Source organism: Apium graveolens, chromosome 9, assembly GCF_009905375.1.
Source record: "Apium graveolens cultivar Ventura chromosome 9, ASM990537v1, whole genome shotgun sequence".
Classification (NCBI taxonomy): domain Eukaryota; kingdom Viridiplantae; phylum Streptophyta; class Magnoliopsida; order Apiales; family Apiaceae; genus Apium; species Apium graveolens.
In genome coordinates, this window is record NC_133655.1 from 186,096,610 (window position 1) to 186,119,714 (window position 23,105).

Here is a 23,105-nt window from a genome sequence, read left to right on the forward strand (position 1 = left end):
AAACCAAGCATAGTATTATAACTCTTCGATCAGATCGAGGTGGTGAATACTTGAATGGAGAGTTTCTAGATTATCTCAAAGAAAATGGTATACTCTCCCAGTGGACTCCTCCATATACTCCACAGTTGAATGGGGCATCTGAAAGGAGAAATCGAACTTTGTTAGACATGGTTTGGTCCATGATGAGCTATGCGAATCTTCCAGTATTCCTATGGGGTTATGCATTGGAAACCTCAGCATATTTACTGAATAAGGTGCCTTCCAAATATGTTCCTCAAACTCCATATGAGATATGGAAAGAAAGGAAACTGAGTCTTAAAAACGTTAAGATTTGGGGATGTCCAGCTTATGTCAAGAAAGTTGACCCAGATAAGCTGGAATCTCGATCCGTAAAATGTAATTTTGTGGGATATCCTAAAGAGACTTTAGGATATTACTTTTACACCGATCATCGGGTGTTTGTCTCCAGACATGCTACCTTCTTGGAAAAGTAGTTTATCCTTGAAGGAAACAGTGGGAGCAAAATTAAACTTGATGAGGTTTAAGAAGCACAAACTACTACGGATCAAGTGGAAACACCTGTTCAGACTGAACAACCTTCTGTGGAACAGCCCATTCATAGGTCAGGGAGAGTGTCTCGCCAACCTGAGAGGTATTGTGGCCTTGTCAGTGAGAATGACAATGAGTTGTCAATCATTGACGATGGCGACCCTGTGACCTATAATGAGGCTATGAGTAGTGTTGACTCAGAGAAATGGCATAGTTCCATGAAATCCGAAATGGAATCTATGTATAGCAACCAAGTATGGACTTTGGTTGAAGCACCTGAGGGTGTGAATCCTCTTGAGTGCAAATGGGTATACAAAAGAAAGATTGGAGCAGATGGCCAGGTGGAGACCTATAAGGCCAGGCTCGTGGCAAAAGGATTCAAACAAAGGCAAGGGATTGACTTTGATGAAACTTTTTCACCTGTAGCCCTGTTAAAATCAATTCGGATTTTGCTTGCGATTGCTGCTTACTACGACTATGAGATCCGGCAAATGGACGTGAAAACGGCCTTCCTCAATGGGAAACTTGAAGAGGAAGTGTATATGACACAGCCAGAGGCTTTTCTTTCCAAGGGAAATGAACACCTAGTGTGTAAGCTGCTGCGAACCGTAAATGGTTTAAAGCAAGCTTCTCGTAGATGGAACATCCGTTTTGATGAGACAATCAAAGAGTTTAGTTTTATCAAAAAACATAGATGAACCATGTGTCTACAAGAAGGTTAGTGGGAGCGCGGTAACATTTCTTGTATTGTATGTGGATGACATACTTCTTATAGGAAATGTTTTACGACGCTTTCATCTGATTAGGGAGATTGTTGAAAGAGGAGATGTCAACGTCAAGAGAGTTGACACACATAACAACATAGCAGACCCTTTAACAAAGCCACTTTCTCAAAGTCACTTTGATTGTCATAAAGACAAGATGGGTATTAGATACCAGAGTGATTGGCTTAAGTACAAGTGGGAGATTGAAAGAGATGTGTCCTAAGTCCAATCATGTATGATGATTTAGGAATAACTTTTATGTAATCTGTTTTGATTTCATTGATATTAATAAAGACTTGTTTTGGTTTTATTGCGAGCTTTATCTATTTAAGTGTTTAAATAAGATATACCATAGTTTAGAGTAAATCTTTTTATGGATTATGATGAGATCAAAATAATGAGACCTAAAAGATGATAACTCTGAACTTAAATATTTCCTGGTCGTAGGATTACTAACTGGTAATTAGTAATCCGCAAAGATTGGTACATACTATGTTTGCTTCATTATGAAGGATGTCTGTTCTCATAGACATTTATGTGGTGACATTATAGCTAGTATGTAGGTGCTTATTATAGAATAAGTTCACTGAACATGACTCACACAGCTGAACAACTGATGGAGTTCACTCACGTGTCAGCAGATCACTATAAGAAAAAGTTGAATAGACATCACACATTAGATATCGGTTGCGGATGACACTGATGTTAAAAGAGCTAATAACATCACCCCGTTTTTTTCTGATGTCTTTGTTATTTGAAGACATCGATTATTTAACAACCGATGTCTAAAGTTCTCTAAAATAAATCAGCGCAGGCCACTTTAATTTGTTCCCCCCTTAGTGAAATTTTACAAAACTTTCCCTCGTTTGATTGCCAATTATTCCCCCTGTCCAGAGAAACTAAAAAAAAAAAATCTCTCACAAATCTCTCTCTCGTCTCTCAACTCCCACTGAATCTCTCTCTCTCTCTCTCTCTCTGTCTCTCTTTCTCACTCGTCTCTCACCACTACAACCTCCGCTACTCTAATGGCCACCGCCACCAGCTCTGCTGTTTTAGTAACCACCATCTCTACCAGGTCCGATGGGTTCACCATCACAATCACCTTCACCGGTCTGCTAACAATCTCTTGGTGTCTCCTTTACATGAATACTATTATGGTCTTCTTTGCTTTAACAGTTAAGTTTTTTAAAATCAAAACCCTAATTTCTTAAATTGGGGATTTTTAAAATCGAAACCCTAATTTTTTAAATTGGGGTTTTTAATTTTAATACTCTTTGTTGGTTATAAGGAATATGGTTTGGGTAATAATTAGCATGTTATTTTCGTTTACTTGGATTTATCTTTAATTTATTAATTTTTTAATTTTGTTTTTCTATATGATACAACTATTATTTGAGGTAATCTTTGGTTTATATTTAAGGTACTTTGATTGTAGATGAAATCTTGGGTATAATCAAGGGAGTTGTAGTGAAAAGTGTTTACTTGTTTGTTATAGTTCCTGCATACACAGTTTATTTGGGTTGTTTTTATAATTGGACAAGTTTATATGGCAGCTCGGTGTTGGAAGAGGAGGAAGAGTGCGGAGTTGCGCACATTGTTGAGCATCTTGCTTTCAGTGCGACTAACAAGTACACGAATCAAGATATTATAAAGTTTCTTGAAAGTGTTGGTGCAGAATTTGGGGCTTGTCAAAATGCAGTGACATCTTCTGATGAAACTGTTTATGAATTGTTTGTTCCGGTTGACAAGCCTGAAGTTTTACCTCAGGCTATATCTATACTGGCTGAATTCAGTTCAGAGGTAATAGTGACGTTTTGGTTTTTTATATAATTTGAGATTTTATCATATATCTTTATAGGTTCAACCTTATGCCTAGTACAGATTCGGGTATCATCAGATGATTTGGAGAAAGAAAGAGGAGCAGTTCTGGAAGAGTATAGAGGTACTAGAAATGCTAATAGAAGGATGCAGGAGGCACATTGGGCGCTCATGATGGAAGGTTCAAAGGTCTAGTTGTTGGCACTTGTAATTCCAAATAGAGAACAATAAGCATGGTCATCGCTCTCGTGTTGTTCCTTGTGTTTTTATTTGCATTATGGAAATTTGCATGGGCTGCTCCAAAGGAGTTGGAAGGAATTCCTGGTAACCTGGGTTGGCTTGTTGTTGGTGAAAGTTCATCATTTCTGTCAGAGTTTTCGAGTCCTCAGGGGATTTACAGTTTCATCAAAAATAGACAAAAAAAAGTACTTCAACATTTATCAAGATACATGGTAGTATATAGGCCAACACTAATAATCTTTTATCTAACCTTTTGTGTTAGGTATGGCAAGGTGTTCAAGAGCTATGTACTAGGTAAATATATAATTTTCATGACCGGGAGAGACGCATGCAAGATTTTGTTGACAGGGAAAGATGGTTTGGTTACCTTAAACCTCTTTTACACTGGAAAACAGGTACTTGGTTCGACAAGCTTGCTCCAACAGTCTAGTGAAGAACATAAGCGGCTCCGCAGATTGATTGTTGAGCCTCTCTCATTTGATAGCCTCAAAAAATACATTCAATTTATAAATACTTTGGCTGCTGAAACATTAGACCAGTGGCTAGACCGGGAGGTTTTGGTTCTTGAAGAGGCTTCTGCAGTTAAGCTCGTTCATCATGTTTTTGTTATATTAACAGGTTCTACGTCATAAGTAACCTTTTGAGATAAATCATAATTTTCCTGTTCTGCAGTTCATATTAAAGGTGATAGGAAACATGATTATGAGCTTGGAACCTACTGGTACAGAGCAAGACAAATACCGAACTAATTTTAAATCAATTTCTTCCTCATTTGCATCCTTGCCACTCAAGCTTCCTGGAACTGCTTATGATCGAGGTATTAAGGTATGCTTAAAGATGAACAGAACAAAACTTTGTGTCCAACTAAATTAAAAATAAACAAATCATAAAGGTATGTATTGATATATCTTTTCTTTTTCAGGCACGCGATAGGATGTATGCCATGTTTGATTCAATTATTTCCAAAAGAAGATCAGGAAAAAGTGTACACCAGGACTTCCTGGAGTCACTGATACAGAAACATACTAAAAATGATTGGGGAGAAGATCAAGATGATAAACTAATGGATAAACAGTTAAAGGACAACATACTAACATTGCTCGTCGCTGGACATGATACCACCACTACAGCACTGACATGGCTCATTAAATTTATTGCAGAAAATCCAAATGTTTTGGAACGTCTCAGGGTAATCAGTGTTCTATGCATAACCAAAAATATCATATTATTACTACTCGAAATGACAAATTTTATATTGATTATTCAGAAAGAACACACGGAAATTCTGGATAACAGAAAAACAGGATCAAGCCTCACATGGTCAGAAGTCACAAACATGCCTTACACAACAAAAGTAAGAACCAAAACTGTAATATTTAGTTATGGTGTTAAGATTTCTGTAATATTTAGCTATATTAATATTGTTAATTCTTCCAAATATCAGGTTATTACTGAAACTCTTCGTATGGCAACAATTTTACCTTGGTATTCAAGAAAAGCTGCTCAGGACTTTCAGATTACTTGACTTTTGTCATATAACTTCTGTCCGTTTATTAGTTTCAATGTTTATAACCAATTGCAGGCACCCATAAAGCCTTTTCGCTACCTTGGATTTGGAAGCGGACCTCGGATGTGCCCAGGAATCAACCTTGCAAAGCTGGAGCTTTGTATATTTGTTCACCATCTTGTTTGCAGATACAAGTAAGACTACTTAAGGAATAAATGACAATGTATTAATTAACTAGAAGATGAGACCTCATAGCAATATAATTTAAACTAGTCAGCATGAAAATGGAATTATAGATTTTGTCAAGCATCAAATTATTATTGAAACAGCTCTTTTGTTAAAAGATTTTAGGCTCCTAAAATTATACATGTAAAGAAGCTTACAGGGAGTGAATTTTAGTTCCATTATAAAATTGTTTCCTTGCCTGCAGGTGGACAGCTCTAGAGAAAGATGACAGTGTCCAATAACACTAGTCCGGATGCCCAAGAACAAGTTACCTATCAAAGTTGAGGCACTGTGAACAAAATGTTGCAACTGTTTCTATTTTCTTAAGTAAACATACTGTAAGCAAGGCTTTTTCAGTCTCGGAAATAAGCATGAAAGGATCTGCTACAAGTTATCAAATACGTAGACACGATGTCTGCATGTATGACTGTATGTACATGTTTGTGTCGAGGGAGAAGGACAGGGGCAAATCTTTTAAATTTCCGATAGATGAGCCCAATGTGCCTCCTGCAAAAGATCAGCGTCATGGATATATTGTTCTCTGTCTTAGAGTTTGCTGCATCTTATAATTCATAAACTAATCTCAGATCGCGAATGCACCATATTTCTGCTGAGAGGTATAAACTATAAAGAACTTCTGCACACTGATATATGTTTTCTCTGTCCCTGCTTTGACTTTGGGTATACTCCATAAAAACCTTGAGCATCATACTTCACTATTTTACAGGCCACCTTTAAATCTTTTTCGCCAAGAATTAGCTGGAATATACATCTATTTAGATGTGTTGCAGAAGTCAACTGGTGGACAAAACTCTAAAACACAGCGGGAACTTGGATCCAGTCTTCGTGAGAATGTAGATGCTTCACCAAAATATATAGATGATGAATTGATGGGCATAACAGAAAACAAACTAGTATCTTTTCAATGTAAGATGCAGTTTATTTTGATGATGATAAAGGACCAGACTATGTATTTAAGCATGTATTCAAATCTATTATTTCTTTAGTTGACTTGAGTGCAAGTTTCGTATATTTGATATATCTTAGTTACAAAAGCAATTGTACATCACTTTTAAAGAACAAAAACTGATGTCAAAAAAAGTTAATGTACATACTTCTAGATAAAAAACTGATGTCAAAGACTGCCATGTTCAAGTATAAATTGAAAATAGGCATCACTTTGTTTGGGATAAAACTGATGTTTATGTGACAATATAGACATCACTTTTAAAGAAGAAAAACTGATGTCAAAAAAGTTAATGTACATCGCTTTTAGATGAATAATTGATGTCAAAGACTGACATGTTCAAGTCTAAATTAAACATAGACAACACTTTGTTTGGGATAAAACTGATGTCTATGTGTCGATATAGACATCACCTTTCATTAAAGAAATCGATGTTTAATATCTGATTTTACATCACCCAAATGAAAATACTCGATGTCTATGTGGAAAAAAACATAGCTCGTAATATGTTTAATCTGTTGTAATAGGTGTAATTTATTTATTAAATTATTTATTTCTAACAATTTTTGTAAAAAAACAATGCATGGACATCATTTTTTTGCCAGAAACGATGTCTAAGTAAGTAAAGACATCGGGTTATGGCCGATGTCTAGAATAGACATCACCGACATCAACATCGGTTGCCAAACAACATAGACATCGGCCAAAAACCGATGTCTATGGACTTTTTTCTTGTAGTGGATGTTCACATAGTGATAGTTGTACAAGTATCCTTAGACTTGAGGTCATCATAGTCATCTTGTGTACACTGAACTATACTTTGGTTGAGTTCTTAGTCTCCGGGGATAATAATAAGGGCTCTACTGGGTGTAGGAATTTGTTCACGAAGATAGTGTATGATCAATAAAGGATCTACCCCTTGCAGTGAAAGGAAGAGAATGTTCAATGCTGATCCACTTATGCTAGTTCAGGAATCTCTGGCCAGAGTGAATGAAATTAGAAAGGAGTTTCTAATTCACATTAATTAAAACTAAGCATAGTGAATGGGAAAGCATATGATTAAATAAGATAGGCTTGACACGAGTTCCATGCCTTGTATTTAATCATGACATTGCAGGGTAGAAGGAATTAATTGTACGGTAACTATTCACTGAATAGATCTTGGTATTCTAAGCAGTGAATTCGTATTATCCGGATAGTTGCGATATGCTGAGAAGTATCCCTCACGATGTAGAATAAATATGATTAATTTATTAATTAATCATATTTAATAAATTAGAGAATTTATATAAATAATGATAAAATAGTTTTATTATTATTTATTTCTACTACCGGCTTAATATTGAACCTACAGGGTCACACCATAAAAAGAGAATGATTTAATGGTGGAGGAATTAATTAATAATGGCTGGTAATTATTTATTTATGAAATAAATAATTAATTAGCAAATTTAATAATTAATTAAATGAGATTTAATTAATTATAAATTAATTAAGAAAAGTTCTTAATATTATTAATTAAGAATTTAACTTTTGGAAATTAAATCAAGTGAGAGAATTATTTTCTAAAGTGTTTAGAAAAAAGGATTAATGATTAAAAGGTGTTTTAATTATTAGTTAATTGGTTAATGAGAATAATCAATTAAAGGGTTAATAATAATAATATTTTATGGGAAAATTTTCAGCTGAAATTTTTGCCTATAAATATACTATTATAAACCCTATTTGCCTCAACCCAAATAAAACCCTAATTCTAAAGTAGAAAAAGAGGGAGGCAACTAATTCTCTCAACCTCTTCCTCCCTCCATTATTTTGGTCTTTTGGTGGATACCGGTGGAGTGCTTCACACTTGAGGAGCAGCTGCCAGGGATCTCCGTTCATCGTTCTTGGATCGCTATTAAAGGTTAGTAATCGATCCCTCGATTTATTCACGATTTGTATGCGATTATATGGATTTTTTTATCAAGAAAATGTTTTACCATGCTTCTGTGATGTATAAAATCCTACAATACCATTAATACTGATGGAAGAACAAGGTGCAAATCAAATCTAGGAGAAGATGACGATCCTTGAACGGAAAGCTCCAAACGATCAGATTATACAGGGAAAACAGGATCTGCCATTGCCGTTATCTGGAAATCACATCGCAAGATAACAATCTCGAATCGCAACACGAACCGTACCGAAGACCTACCATATAGTCACACTAAACCTCACAATGTCTTATCTTTCTATTTCCTATTCGTAATCCTAAGCCTCTACCCAATCCCGACAATCTAGGCTTGTTTCAGTGACTTTTAACATGTAGCTCTGATACCAACCTATGGCGCCCTCCAAACCCGGGTCAGAAGTTTGGGGTCCGTAACATATACATAATATATAAACCTGTATAAGAAGTATTATTTGCAATGACCCTGCTTTACATAACTACGGATCGCAACAGGTTAAAGTATGAAAACAAGCCACAACCTTAACTTATATTACAACGTACCAAATCCCAACTAATTCAATTTACAACTAATAAGGAAATTATTCTTACAATCTTACTAACTCAATTACCATAAAAAGCTCCTGTTAGCTCGATCCAACTCAATCTGGTATCCTAGCTCGAACACTGAACTGGGAAACCTCGCTATCAACCATATCCTTCTTAGCTGTAGAATACATAAAAAGTTCACAAGAGTGAGCTAACTAGCTCAGCAAGTCATGATAGCGATAACTGAGGTTAAACAATGAACAAACGAGATGATTGAGAGGAATCAAGTTTCTTGTTAAACAATTATTAGAATTGGATATTCATTTTATATTTTAAAACCAAGGTTAGGTCGCTGATCAGTCACGCACTAACCCCGAGTAAGGCACACAGCTCTGCTCTATAAACTGGATCCAAGGCACACATTGGCCTATTTTGACCACGAATCTGGTCTGACCACGAATCTGGTCTATATAAAGAAAACTATCCAATTCTAAAGCATTTCAATATGATAAACGGTATAACTCAATGAAATAAGTTCATTAACAACAGTTATAAAACATTTGCATATAAAACATTTGCATAAGAGCATGAAGCAATTCATGGGTACCACGAGGGTATATCAAAGTATGTAAAAGAAATGGCCTCCATCCTGTAAGGGAATCAGGTATTAGATAAATCAAGGATTTTTCAAGGTTTAGTTCTGTGATGTTATACAAAATGGTTGGGGTATAAAAGTTTCTGTATGTTCAAACAATTTGGTTCCAGTGTTTGGTGTTTGGTAGTTATATATTTGGAAAGTAGTATCATATTTGTGTGGTTTAGTATCTGGAAATCAACAAGGGATGGTTTACAAAGAATAAGGCTTACAGCTCAAAGATCAAATGATGTGATCCGGGTTCAAGGTTGTATGATTCAAAGTACTCACAATATAAAACAGAACTATTTTGAATGCTTAACAATATGTCACAAGAGAATTTAGAAATATGTGCACTGTATCTCGAGAAAGGTTTAGAAGTACTTGCCTTGCAGGGCTTTAACACTATTACTGATCGACTCTAAGCCGACTCTGACGCTCGGCTTTAACGTCCAACCACTAGATCACCTTGGATTCGACTTCGACACTTAGGTTTTTTGGTTGAAACCCTACTGAGCTCGTCGACTGACCACTAGGTTATCTTTAGTCCAACGTCCAATTTCGGTTTCCCGACTAGAACCTACAGGGTCGAAATACTCTACGTTAGACACCCAGTTATGCTTGACATATCCTCGCTAACAACCTACCCATACGATAGCATATTCTGACTCGTAATCATTCATATTATAATAACACAGACAACAATTAGGGTTCACGTTCTCGAAATCGGTTCGGTGTTTATTTTCAGAAAATACGTATACTTGTAATTTTACGAAATCAAGGTTATGGATTTTAGCAAATTATTTCATCACATCATGCAATCAAGTTTCATATAAAACACATATGTATCTATATAACCACTCGACGTACCGATAGTCGTTGGATACGCTCCCATATTTTTGTAGGTAAATTTTCCAGAAATCGGACAACGTCTCTTTTGTTTATCAGACTACCCGTCGAAACAATTCGACGTCAATTCAACAACAAACAACCCAACAATTAATTCAACTGATACCATAACCGAAATCCAGGTCATAAATCTCAATCACCGATTCAACTACTTAATTATTACTATTATTCACATTTCCAATTCGGACCTTAACAATTTTATCCAACTATTTACACTTCGAAAATAATGGTACGAATCAAATATTAAATATTATTTTATAATTATAGGACTCAGAATTAATTCATCACCGCCCAACATCAACTCATCGAAAATCATTGTTGACGGCGGCAAAATTTCATCGGTGCCCGAATCATTCGGGTTTCCAATACGAATTTTACCGATTAAATATTAATTTTTCGCACTATATTTATTTATTATTTCACAAAGAAAATCAATTAAATAATTTATGCAGAGAATTAAAATAAAATAACAGTAACAACATCCGTGACACCGTCACAGGCCACCTCGCCGGAAAAAAATCCAGCGGTGGCCGGAAAGAAATTAACGGATAGCAGCAAAACACATACAATTGCTATGCATATGCAAATATATATATAGATACACAAACGGAACAGGATACCAATTCGGGGCTAACACGGAGCAGCAAGCCGGAAAGAGGCCAACCACCAGCGGCTGCAAGAAGAAGAAATCGAGAGATTAAAAAAAAAAGAGGAGAATCGAGTGGGAGAGGCGAGATCGAGAGATTACGGGAGAGAGAGACACAAGCTACGCCAAAGAAGAAGACAGAACAGGGGGTATATCCCCTTTGTTTTTTTATAGCAGCACCGCAATTAACTACTGCCACGTATCTGAAGAATAGCTGTATTATGCCACGTGCCCTTTTTCCTATTTTGACAGCCCCATTTTGCCCCGTTTTTGCATTTTAACAAACCAATGTGAACTTAAAATGATTTCAGAAAATTACGGAAACAGTCTCAAAATATTATAAATATGCCAAAGTTAATAAAAACGTAAATTTCCTAATTTTTAAACAAATTCTGAAACACAATTTATACCCGCTTTTATCAATTAAACGAATCAACGTGCGGGTGAAATTAATCCCAAAAATTTCCAAAATAATTTTAAAATTCTCAGAATATTCCAAACTTAAATAAATATGAGTTTCATAATTTTTGAAGAATTCTAGAATTAAATATGGATTTTAAAAATAAAAGCAATCAGAAAATAATTTAAAGATAAATAATTAATAAAATATTGATTTCTCAATTATAAAATCCTAAAAATAATTATTGTAATTATGAAACCATAAAAAAGATTTTAGAGACAATCCAAATATTTATGCAAATAAATCTGCATTAAATCCACTTTTAAAAGTGAAACAAAAATAATACAGCTCAATAATTACTTACGCGAACAACCCTGTACACCACAAATTACCCATAGATAATAATAAAACAACATATAGCTAACAAAAGCAATACATATAATTCATTTATTAATAAAAATAAGTACACGTCATATTCCAGATATTACAAAGATCATCATCATTGTATATCGCATGATAGTCTCTGGTCGTTGAGGTCAATATGACTGACCAGTTAGAATCAACGGGATCTTCGATATAGAACACTTGTTTCACTTGATCAATGGACACATATATGTCATTCTTGTGGCCTTGTCGACTAAGGTCCATAAGTGTGAAGCCAAGTTCATCAGCCTCGACGCCTCTGTCACAGTCTGCTCATTTGCACAAGAACAACGGGGCTTTAAATGAGTGGTAATCCATTTCCCATATTTCTTCAATCCTCCCATAAAATGTCATATCACTCTGTACGGGATTTAAATCCTTAGCACTAGAAATTTGGACAGTCTTGGCAACTAAAGAGACTTCACTATTTTGAACAACCCTAGCATCGTCTCGCTCCTTTGTGAAGTATCGGATCCCGTCAACTAGATAGCCACTAAAAGTCAAAACAGTAAACGATGGTTTTCCTGCTAGCCACCTTATCGTTTTAGAAACACCTTCGACTTTCTCATTCAATTCAGTCATAACTTTGTTCTCAAACCAGTCAACAAATAGCCTATTATGCTCCCCAATCATCCACGAAATAGTCTTTTTTCCTTCATAAATTTTTTCAAGCAACTCCTTATGCATCCTTTGAAAATGCATAAATTTTTTGGTTACAAAGTAAAATAATGCTTATTACAAAATTAATCAAGAAAAGAAAAAGAAAACTGACTTACTTAATATATGGAAACACTTTACTGTTTTTTAAGAGGACGTGTAAATGTGTCTCGTCTCGTTCGTTCTCATCAATATATTTTACTGTTGCAGCCGATAATGGACTAGAAAGTTTGCCTTGGTCCTTCGGAAGACCGACAGTTGTGAAACTATTTTTAGAAAACTTTGCGCAAAATTCTACAGATTCTTCTTTCAAGTATGCTTCGGCTATACAACCTTTTGGAAAATAACGGTTTCGCACGTAACTTTTTAACACTTTATTAAAACACTCAAATGGATACATCCATCTATAGAAAACTGGTCCACATAAACGCAATTCCCTGATTAGGTGCACTATGATATCAAAAAAAAAAGGCGAAAATATTTTTTCGAGCTCACATAAGGTTAATACCACATCGGCTTGCAATTTATTAAGTTTTGAAACGTCAACAATCTTGTTGCACAAATTGTTGAAAAAGAAGCAGAGTCTTATTGTGCTAACTCTAACATTCTTCGGAAGTACAGAAGGAATTGCGACTGGGAGTAATTTTTGAAGGAGTACATGGCAGTCATGAGACTTCATCCCAAATATCTTTAAATCCGCCATAGATACACAATTTCTGATGTTTGAGGAATGCCCATATGGCAACTTCATTGATGAGAGTGATTTTAGCACTTTTCTTTTTTCAGTTTTTGTTAGAGTAAAACTGGAAGGAGGCAGATAAGTTTTTTTTTCTCCTACTTCTAGAGCTAAATCAGTTCTAACCCCATGTCCATCATATCAAGTCGAGATGCCTCACTATCTTTGGACTTGTGTTTTAAATTCAGTAACGTCCCAATTAGATTATCGCACACATTTTTCTCAATATACATAATATCGAGGCAGTGACGAACGTGATGGAATTTCCAGTATTCCAACTCAAAAAAATACCGACTTCATCTTCCAAGCACAGTCCACCTTCTTCGACTTCTTTACTTCTTTTCCATAAGAAAATTTAATGTTTTCTTGTTATGCTAACACCTCTTGTCCGGAAAGGGGTTGCCTTGGATGTCCAAACTCTTGTTGACCATTAAAGGCTGCCTTCTTCCTCCTATATGGATGATGCCTAGGAAAATACCGACGATGACCGTGGTAACATATTTTCCTATTATAAGGTAAATAGTTAGAAACGGTATCATCACCACACACTGGATAACCCAAATAACCCCTTGTTGACACAGCCAGACAAATTACCATATGCCGGGAAATCATTAATCGTCCATAACAAAGTCTCCATTAAAGTGAAAAAAGATTTTGTGAAGGCATCGAATACATTCGGTTCACCTTCTTCCCAAAGCTTTTTCAAATCATCAACTAATGGTTGTAAGAACACATCAAGGTTGTTACCTGGTTCATGTGGACCGGAGACCAATATAGTTAATATCATAAATTTTCTCTTTATACATAACCACGGAGGAAGATTATATGTTACTTATACTACCGACCAACAAGAATACCGACTGGTCAGCCCATTGTTATGTGGGTTAATATCATCAGCCGACAAAGCTAGTCGAAGATTTCTTGGCTCACTTTTGAAGGCAGGCCACCTGTAATCGATATTCCGTCAAGAAGGAGAGTCGGCAGGGTGGCGCATCTGGCTATCATGAATTCTTTGGTTGGAATGCCATGTCAACAACTCAGCTGTCGAAGAAGATTTAAACATCTGCTTAAATCTTGGGATGATCAGAATGTACCAAATTACTTTTTTCGGGATTTTACACCTTTTTCTACCATCCTTACCCACCTTCCAGCGAGATAGCTTGAACTTTGGACTCTCTGAAGCAGTCTCATTTACACCCCTGTATAGAACAAATTCATTGGGACACACGTGGAATTTTTTATACTCAAGGCCTAAATTCGAAAGAGTTTTCTTTGCTTTATATGCGTTAACAGGTAATGCATTATCATATGCATTAACAGGTAATGCATTAACAGGTAATGCCTAAATTCGGTAGGAATAAGCCAACTGTAGAGAGAAGATCACTAAATGCGCTATCACTAACACCAAATCTCGCTTTTCAATTATGTAATTTTAACACCGAATCTAATTATGTGCAGTCGCTGCCCTCAAATAAAGGTTGTTGAGCATCAGCCACAAACCTCTTAAATTCATGTGAGTCTTTATCATAGTCATCACCCCCTGATTTACCCCCCGATTACGATATGCTGCTTTACAAACCACAAGAGCTTGTGAAGCACTAGCAGCCGCCGCTTCTGATGCAACTTTAGAGGCTGATTTAAATGCATCTGCATTCTGCTCCGCTTCATGAGGGGGCAGTGTGCTACCAACAGATGACCTACCAGTCTTTGATCTGTGCCAAATCCAGTCAATATACCCAAGACTGAAACCATTCTCGTAGAGATGACCCCTTATTACTTTGATCGGAATTTTTTTGAAATTAACACATTTACAATAGGGGCAAGGTATTTTTTTAGGATTTTTACAATTTTCTTCAGCGTAAATCAAAAAGTTTTCAACCCCGACTTCATATTCCAACGAATCCCTCTCTTTTGAAATCCAATCTATCTTCATATTCATAGGATAACCTATTTCCTACCTAATTTTCATATCAAATATTTAAAAAATAAGCAACGTACAATTAGTAATATATATGTATTACTATGTATAATTATCGACAAAGCAGAGCACGACACTGATTGATTAAAATGATGAAACGAAATGAAACACAGAACAAAGTTTATCGTACAGTGTGCGTATATAATGCATCAGCCTCGAATTATATACAATAGTATAATCTTATTTTTGTGAGGGATATGCAACACTATAATTTTAGATGAAATTAATAATATGTGATTTAAATTCTTTAAACATTCCTCTCCCGTAATTCTGAAGCCATGACTAAGCTAACTTAATAATCCATGCCGTCTAATATAACTTGCCATTTAACTTCTTTTTACCTGATTTGGATGGCAACATACTACAATAAATCATTGGGCCTTGGCTCATAAAAAACATAGCAAATAAACCACAACCTAAGCAAACATAGACAATAAACATAACAAATTAATATAATTTGTAATGAGCATAATCAACCACCACCTGACGCCGATGCTCGTAAAGAATTAGCTTCCATAGGTCAAGAAAACTCTATTCACATGCTAACTATCATTTCTCAAACAAGAATCAGAACTTTTAGTGGGTTTATTAAGTACTTGCTCAAAGATTACATTCCCAAACCAACCACTTCTGCTTTTCTAACTCCTCCCGGGCGACCCTCTTCTTCTCTACCAGGTAATTATTTTCTTTATAAGCACTATATGTATGTGTTAATGAAGTGTTCTTTTATAATTTTTTTATTCCATGTATGAAATCAAAAATCAAAGTTGATTGTGATGGTAATGTCATTATGCTTTTCAGTAATCTGCTTATATCGATTTGGTAGTACAAAACAAGGCATGCATTTTAATTTTTCAACTCTCGAATTTTAGTTTTGAATTAGTTTGTGTTTAATTAAAGCATGTAAGATGATCTTGGTGAAGTGTGTGTGTAAAGATATGTTGATAATCCAAACGAGGTAAATTAGTATATTAGTTTCATGAGGAAAATAGATGAAAGATGTTTACATTATACTATAAATTCTACACAAGACCATTTTCCTGTCATTTTATATATGTATGCATAGATTCTCACATAAAAATTATATGTAAACTATATAATGTAACAATATATATATAATAAAAAGCGGATAGGGTTTCAAATTAAAATGACAGGTAATGCAGATAGTTCAAATTAAAAATTAACAATATAATTCATGTTCAACTAAGCAGTGTTTCATGCTAATGCAGATAGTTCAAATTAAAAATTTAAAAATTAGGGTTTCAAATTGAAACCCCCAATTCTGAAATTAGGGTTTAAAACTTACCTAATTCAAGCTTTAATCTCCAACTTAGCTTCAATCTACGACTTGAACTCCAACATTAAACTCCGATTTGAACTCCAACTCCGACTTCGATTTAGACTAATGCAATGAAACCCCCAAATCTATGAGAGCAATGAGGGAAATGAGAGCAACCTTGATTAAAGATTATTGAAGATCTACGAGAAAATGAGAGCACAGAGAGGGAAATGAGAGCAATGGTGGGAAATGAGAACAACCTGTTCTTGGTGAGAGATGAGAGTTTTTTTATGAGAGATGAGAGAATACGTTTTTTTGTTTTTTGTTTCATGTTTTTTTATTTTAATTTTAATTTTTTTTTAGTTAAAAGGAGGGGGAAGATGTGTGTGAAAAAAGGGGGAGAATTTTACTAAGGCAAAAAACAAGGGGGAAACATGGAGGGAATGAATTATTTGGTTAAGGGGGGGAAACGAGGAAGGCGCGTTGATTAATTTTTTTAAAATAAACATATAACATCGGTTGGGCTAAAACACTAGTGTTTATAACAACAAAAGACATCAGTTGCCCAAAACCGATGTAGAAAACTCCTTTTACATCGGCTCCAGAAGCAACCGATATCTAAGAGGCGCGATGTCTATTCTACTTTTTCTAGTAGTGAACCTAGAATAATGGGTATTAGATTAACTTGATCCAATAGACCCTTACATCAGGTTAAACGACTGTCGTTCACATATATTTTTAAATCGACCAAACTTAAGGTATAATTTATAATTTTATAAGTTATATGGAGCTCAAATACTAGTTTCATCTTTCAATTATATATATACGCACACTCACTGTGCACTTGTTTCTTAATCCATATAATTTTATCAATTTATTTCACAAGTAGGGTTTTAAGAACAAAATCAATTTTATTTTGAATTATTGAGACATTCATAACTTTAGAAATCGTACACTACTTTTAAATTGTTGATGTCGATTGTTAAAGATTTAGTAATTTTTGATATTTCAGTTAAATTGATTTAGATTAGAAAAGACATAAAATTAAATAAAGGAAGCAAACCCTTTTAAGTGGTCAAGAAATATAATTATTAAAAAAATATTTTATCTTTTTTCTTAAAAATATTATAACTTTATAATTTATTTTAACAACTCACTATTTTAATTTATTTAAAATCATAATTTTGATCGATTTTATCATATACTCCTCTAATAAAAGTGTGGGGTGAAATTTAGGTTAAGTCTAATTAGAAATTATTTTTTTAAAAGTAATCAAACTCTAGTGATATGTATTAAATTAAATTATTTAAATTAATTATTTTATTTATTATTAAATTATGTATTAAAATTTAATTAAATTAATCATTTTATGTTAAAAATAAATATTAAATTTCAATTAAAAAAATTAAAATCGTTATGCAAGTGATTAATAAAAATTTATTATTTGTTATATATAAAAAATTTATCTGAGACGAGTCGAGTTACGAGTTCGAGCCGATTCTGAGTCCGAGTCTGAAGATACAAAAAATCCGGCTCGGCTCTTTAATTATCCGAGCTTATTTTTATATTCACGATCAGCTTATTTAAGGAAACGAGTCAAGCCGAATTTATTTAAACGATCCGATCCTGAATTTTATTTAGGAGCGGTGCTGGTCATTTGCAGTTTTTGTAAAGGAGTAGTTTTTACACCACGCTTTTTTGTATTACACAAGTTGTTATACAGTTATACTGCCAAGCCAGCATTGACGCTGATTTTCGCAACGTTTAAGTGTTTTGCACGCGCTTTATTCCATCAAAACCGACGAAACATTGAAAAATAATCAGTTTATTGTAGTTTATAAAATAGGATCTCTCTAGTCTGTACTGATGGGCACATATTAAGATATTAACAGTTAGTGTTTGATGAGTATTCATAAAATAGAAGAGCTCATTAATAATATAAATTCTTTCGTACACAAAAATCTCCACTAATAAATTATTGACGGACACCGGACAAACCCCTATAAAATATCATCCTCCTCAAGAAATAATGAATGAAATAAACAGTATAAACGATACTCAATATAAGGAAGAAAAAACTGTTAGCATAAAACCTTATGCAATTCCCAAGCCAAGTATACCCTAGCAAGCGACAATAATTGGAGAGAGAGGTTGGAGCTTAAAGTAAGAGTGTTTGTGTGTGTTAATGAGAAGTAAAGAGGTACCCACACTCAGTTTTCACTTTTTCTCTTTTGAGAGATAAAAGCTAAAGAATTTACACAAACTATAACAAGAAGCACACAGATCATCATCATGATAATAATAATAATATAGGAGAGAGGGAGAGAGAGTGTTCAGAGAGAGAGATCACAGATAGAAAGAGATCAGAGAGAGAAGTCAGCCAACAGAAGAGTTAAGCTTCACAGAGATTTACAGGAGAGAGAAGGAAAGGTTTGTGAGTTGTTAAATATAGGAGTATATATACAAACACACACTCTGAATGTATATTCACACAGAAACTCAACTCAGCAGTAGTCCCTCTCTTCTTTTTTTCAGTCACAAAAGCCAATGTTTGTGACAGCATACTAGTATTAGTAGTTTTAAGTAACAGTCTCCAGAAGCAGCAGAACCAACAGTGTCCCTGTGGTATTTTCCGGACACATTTAACAAAGACAAGATCCATCTCTCTATATATTTCCCTTTTTATATCTTGCTTAAATTCTCTTTCTACAAATCATCTTCTCTTCCCCACCTCTGCTAAGAATTTCAGAGACCCCACATCTTGATGAAATACCTAACTAATTTCTTCAACTCTTTCATTTTTTTAACAGTCTGAAAAATAATATAGTTAATCGTGAGCAAAAAGAATTGCAGCTGTGGCTACCAGCAGGAGATTAGCTTCAGATCATAACGGTGCTTTTGCAGATTGGATTGCATCTTCTTCATCTGCAAACACTGGCGGACGTGCTACTGAAGACTTATCTTTAGGTTTCAATGCGGGTCCTACTCCCGGTGTCACCACCGCCATTCCTTCCGCTAATTGGCAACGCGGTGGGGGTAGTGGTGGAGGTGGTCAGCACCAAATCAACTATGGTATCCCTTCTGAAATGGGGATGCTGGGGCTCCGCGATGTTTTTGTGGTAGCCCCAGCATCGTCTTTCCACGGTGACGCTGTTAGCGTTGCCGATCCACATTCCATGAATGTATCCAACGCTACCACGGCTTTCGGTGTAGGTGTTATCCCGCTGCTAACAGCGTCGCCGTGTTTCAATGATGAAGATAGAAGAAACAATAATAGTAATAGTGGAAGTGGAATTCAGTTTTGGCATCAAATGCAACAGCAACAAAACACGAATTATTTCAAAAAGCCCGGTTCGATTCATGACCACCACCAGACAGTGGCGGCTAATTTGCTTCAGAGTGGTGGTGGTGGTGGAGGTTCATCGTCATCATCGGTTGCCACTTGTCAAGATTGTGGTAACCAAGCTAAGAAGGATTGCAGTCATCGGAGGTGCAGGACTTGTTGTAAGAGTAGAGGTTTTGATTGTTCTACACACGTGAAAAGCACGTGGGTTCCGGCTGCTCGTCGCCGTGAACGCCAGCTTATGGGTGTTACTGGAGCCACTGCTGGTTCCTCAGGCTCTACTTCTAGTGCTAAGAAGCCTAAGCTCACTTCTCAAACTGCCACTTCACATACTTCAACTTCGAATACTACTCCCCCTCGAAGCTATGACACTAGCTCTAGTCATCAAGGTATGTGTATACTTGGATATTCATATGCACATATGTTATTGTTTCATTGTGTTGGATTTGAATTGTTCGAATTGAATTGAAGTATTAATATTTGTTTAGATGCGGGTTTTAAAGAAGCCTTACCGGGGCAAGTGCGTGCCCAGGCTATGTTCAAGTGTGTGAGAGTTACGGCAGTAGAGGATGGGGATGATGAGTATGCATATCAAGCTGTTGTGAATATAGGAGGCCATGTATTCAAGGGGTTCTTATATGATCAAGGAGTTGAAGCAAATAGAGAAGGGTTTCCGAATTTATCCGAGCTACATTTGGGTGGTGGAGGCAGCACTGCTGGAGGTGGAGGAAGGAATGTTGGTTCGTCGTCTGCGCCAGTGATCGATCAGTCCGACATTTATGCTACAGGAGGAGGCGGTGGAATGCTCGGAAGTTCAACTTATGGTAACACAATAAATTGATTAAGAAGTGCTATATAGTGTAATTGCACTTATATGTAGTCATTTTCCCTTGTAGACATTTATCTGTTTTAACAATATTTAGATTAATATGGTTGCTTGGATGCCTTCATAGCATTGTTGCCCTCCCTTGTTCTCTCATTGGAGGATTATCAAGTATCAACCAAGATACATGTTTTAAGTTAAAACAGAATTAAACATCATTCAAATTTCAAGCATATATTGGCTTTCCCAAATTTTAATTTTTCTTTTCTCCATGTTTACTTGTTTTCTCATAGACTTGTGTGTGATTGTGTGTGCATATCTTATATGTGCTTTTTTCATATTATAGTAAAAGTTTGGTTCACATGGAGTATAGTAGCATATTAACATTAATACATTATCCTTCTTTTCAACAAGTTAGCTTGTGATCATTCTTTATTCCATGGATGTTTTATTATACTGTTATACATGTATATTTTTTATTTGTTTATTTAATATTGCTTGTTTGTTTGCCTTTGGTGATACATTCTTTAGGGAGTACACATAATGATAAATCATGTGCTTCAATTTCCCAACATTGTAGAACTAGTTCAATAACTTGGTTGCTTTAGTTTGGTTAGAATTATTGTAAGTTAATGGGAAGGCTACCATTATTGTGCTGCTGCATCTATACTTCAGTAGTATGAATAGTGGTTGTAATGTCACTGTCATAGGCTTCTGAAGGTGGAAGAGCATTTTTTTATTTTGTGTCCTGTTTAAGCTACTTTACTGCTGTTCACATGTTCTTGTAGTTCCTAAAATATGACTACACTTTCAAACCTAGCTTCTAGTATATTGATGTTATTTACTAGTATATCTTTAACTGTGTTTCTAATGTGTGCCCAAGGGCACACAATATCATGGTCATCTGATTTGAGTAAAGTTTATCAACAAAAGTCTGGTGATACATTTACCCATATTTGAGTGCAAGATTTATGTAATCATGAATATGCCTCCATCCATGCCATCCATAGTTGAGTTGAGTAGCATGAAATCTGTTCTCTCCCTCTACATATATTAAATGTCCTTCGACTGAGCATTTTGGTTTGTACAGTTAATACCTTGGGACCGGAAAATATTTTCATTTGACGAGGATGAGACTTACACTCTTTATTGATTTACATGATGAGGTTATTCATTTATCAAGGTTGTGCTGTATTTCACCTTCTTTTCCTTCTAAAAATGACACCAAGTAATGTGTTTGCCTAGCAAAATAACTGATTAAAGACACTCCCCTTTTTGTAGGCAATTATGAATTTCTTTGTGGACGAAAGTAATAGAGAACATGAAGTTAATTAGATGATTGCAAGTATCATTTTTGACTTGCTAACCCTTTTAGTTTTCTTCCATGTGCCAAGTATAGGAGGTTGCTTTGTGATAAAGCCACACTATGTTGACTATTTTAGACAGTTAAAATATTGATTAACATCTGATACATATCCTTTAGTTTCTTTACTCATCTTCTGTTGTCTTCTTATATCGTGTATATCATTTATATATTCTTAGTGCATGCATCTTCTGGTTAGCCAAGAGTTACTTAATAAGATGCTATATATTAATACAACCAAGACAATTTTATCAAGTGTAGATTTTTGTTGTTTACCTTTCCAGTTTATCAAATTTTGTTGGATTAGAATGCATTTTCAGTATTTCGGTTATTTGGTCGGACCAGTTGTGCATGGCTGTTGAGGTTTCCGGTGTCAAACATGCCTAATGCTTAACAAATTCATTAGACTATTGGCTTGTTTGATATATGAATCTCTATGTACAGGGTCTTTAGCTAATTCCTAATGGTGTCTAGCTTGCTTAGTTCAGTAACTGTAATTAAATTCGTGAACATGTCCTTAAAGCTTCATTTTTAGTATACTTTCTTAGTTTCTTGTGAAATTATAGGTTCCGCTAAGGTTACTTCTTTCCTTCAAAGCTGATTAAACTAAGAGCATCTCCAAGAGATTCTTAGCAGCATCTCCAAGAGATTCTTAGCTACTCTTTGAAAATAATATAAAATATTACCTAAGAAGATAAGGTAAGTTCATCTCCAACATAATATTTAAACCCACTCTTTATATATTACTTTATAATTAAAAGTATATTAAAGTTACAAAGAGGGGGAGAGAGAAAATGGAGAGAATATTTTGGTATAAAATAAGTTAAAAGTTAGGTAGAGGTTCTTGAAATTGAAGAGAGGGGAATAGATTTTAAAGAGACGCCGGAAGCTCAAATTTTAGCATCATTCTTTATATTTATAAAGAGCTGGTTGGAAATGCTCTAAAACAACATTCTCTGATTGTCGCAATTATTTCGATACGGGAATGGTGGAATCAGTCTGGATCGGAACTGTAGTAATATTAAGAGTCTAATACCAAACCCTCTTTCCATCAAAAGATGTCAAAGTGTAATTGGTTTTTACTGGTGAGCGGTGACAACAAAAAACGGATCGGAACTGTAATAATATTAAGAGTCTATATCAAACCCTTTTTCCATCAAAAGATGTCAAAGTGTAATTGGTTTTTACTAGTGAGCGGTGACAACAAAAAACGGACTGCGAAGAAAACCTCTCTATATATTTTCCTCCTTAGCCTCCTCCTTTTCTAGCAAGAAACACACACATTTTCCTCATTTGTGAATTGTATTTGCTTTATAAAATTTTTGAATGTGAATGTATGTTTGTATATTTGTGCATGCACATTTTGTG

At 35.1% G+C, this 23,105-nt stretch overlaps 1 protein-coding gene and 1 pseudogene across 2 annotated transcripts; both read left to right on the forward strand.

Annotated features, from left to right (window-relative positions):
* Positions 1-3,364: 3,364 nt before the first annotated feature.
* LOC141685785 (abscisic acid 8'-hydroxylase 1-like) lies at positions 3,365-5,398 on the forward strand (annotated as a pseudogene).
* Positions 5,399-18,337: 12,939 nt separating this feature from the next.
* LOC141682546 (protein LATERAL ROOT PRIMORDIUM 1) lies at positions 18,338-20,506 on the forward strand. 2 transcript variants are annotated; one of them, XM_074487234.1, is made up of 3 exons: positions 18,338-18,638; positions 19,019-19,940; positions 20,040-20,506. In XM_074487234.1, exons 2-3 carry the CDS (start codon positions 19,295-19,297, stop codon positions 20,390-20,392), a joined length of 999 nt encoding a protein of 332 aa, XP_074343335.1. In that variant the 5' UTR covers positions 18,338-18,638; positions 19,019-19,294; the 3' UTR covers positions 20,393-20,506. The 2 variants fall into 2 exon arrangements, with proteins under 2 accessions (XP_074343335.1, XP_074343334.1); XM_074487233.1 differs by having other exon boundaries at positions 18,338-19,940.
* Positions 20,507-23,105: the final 2,599 nt, after the last annotated feature.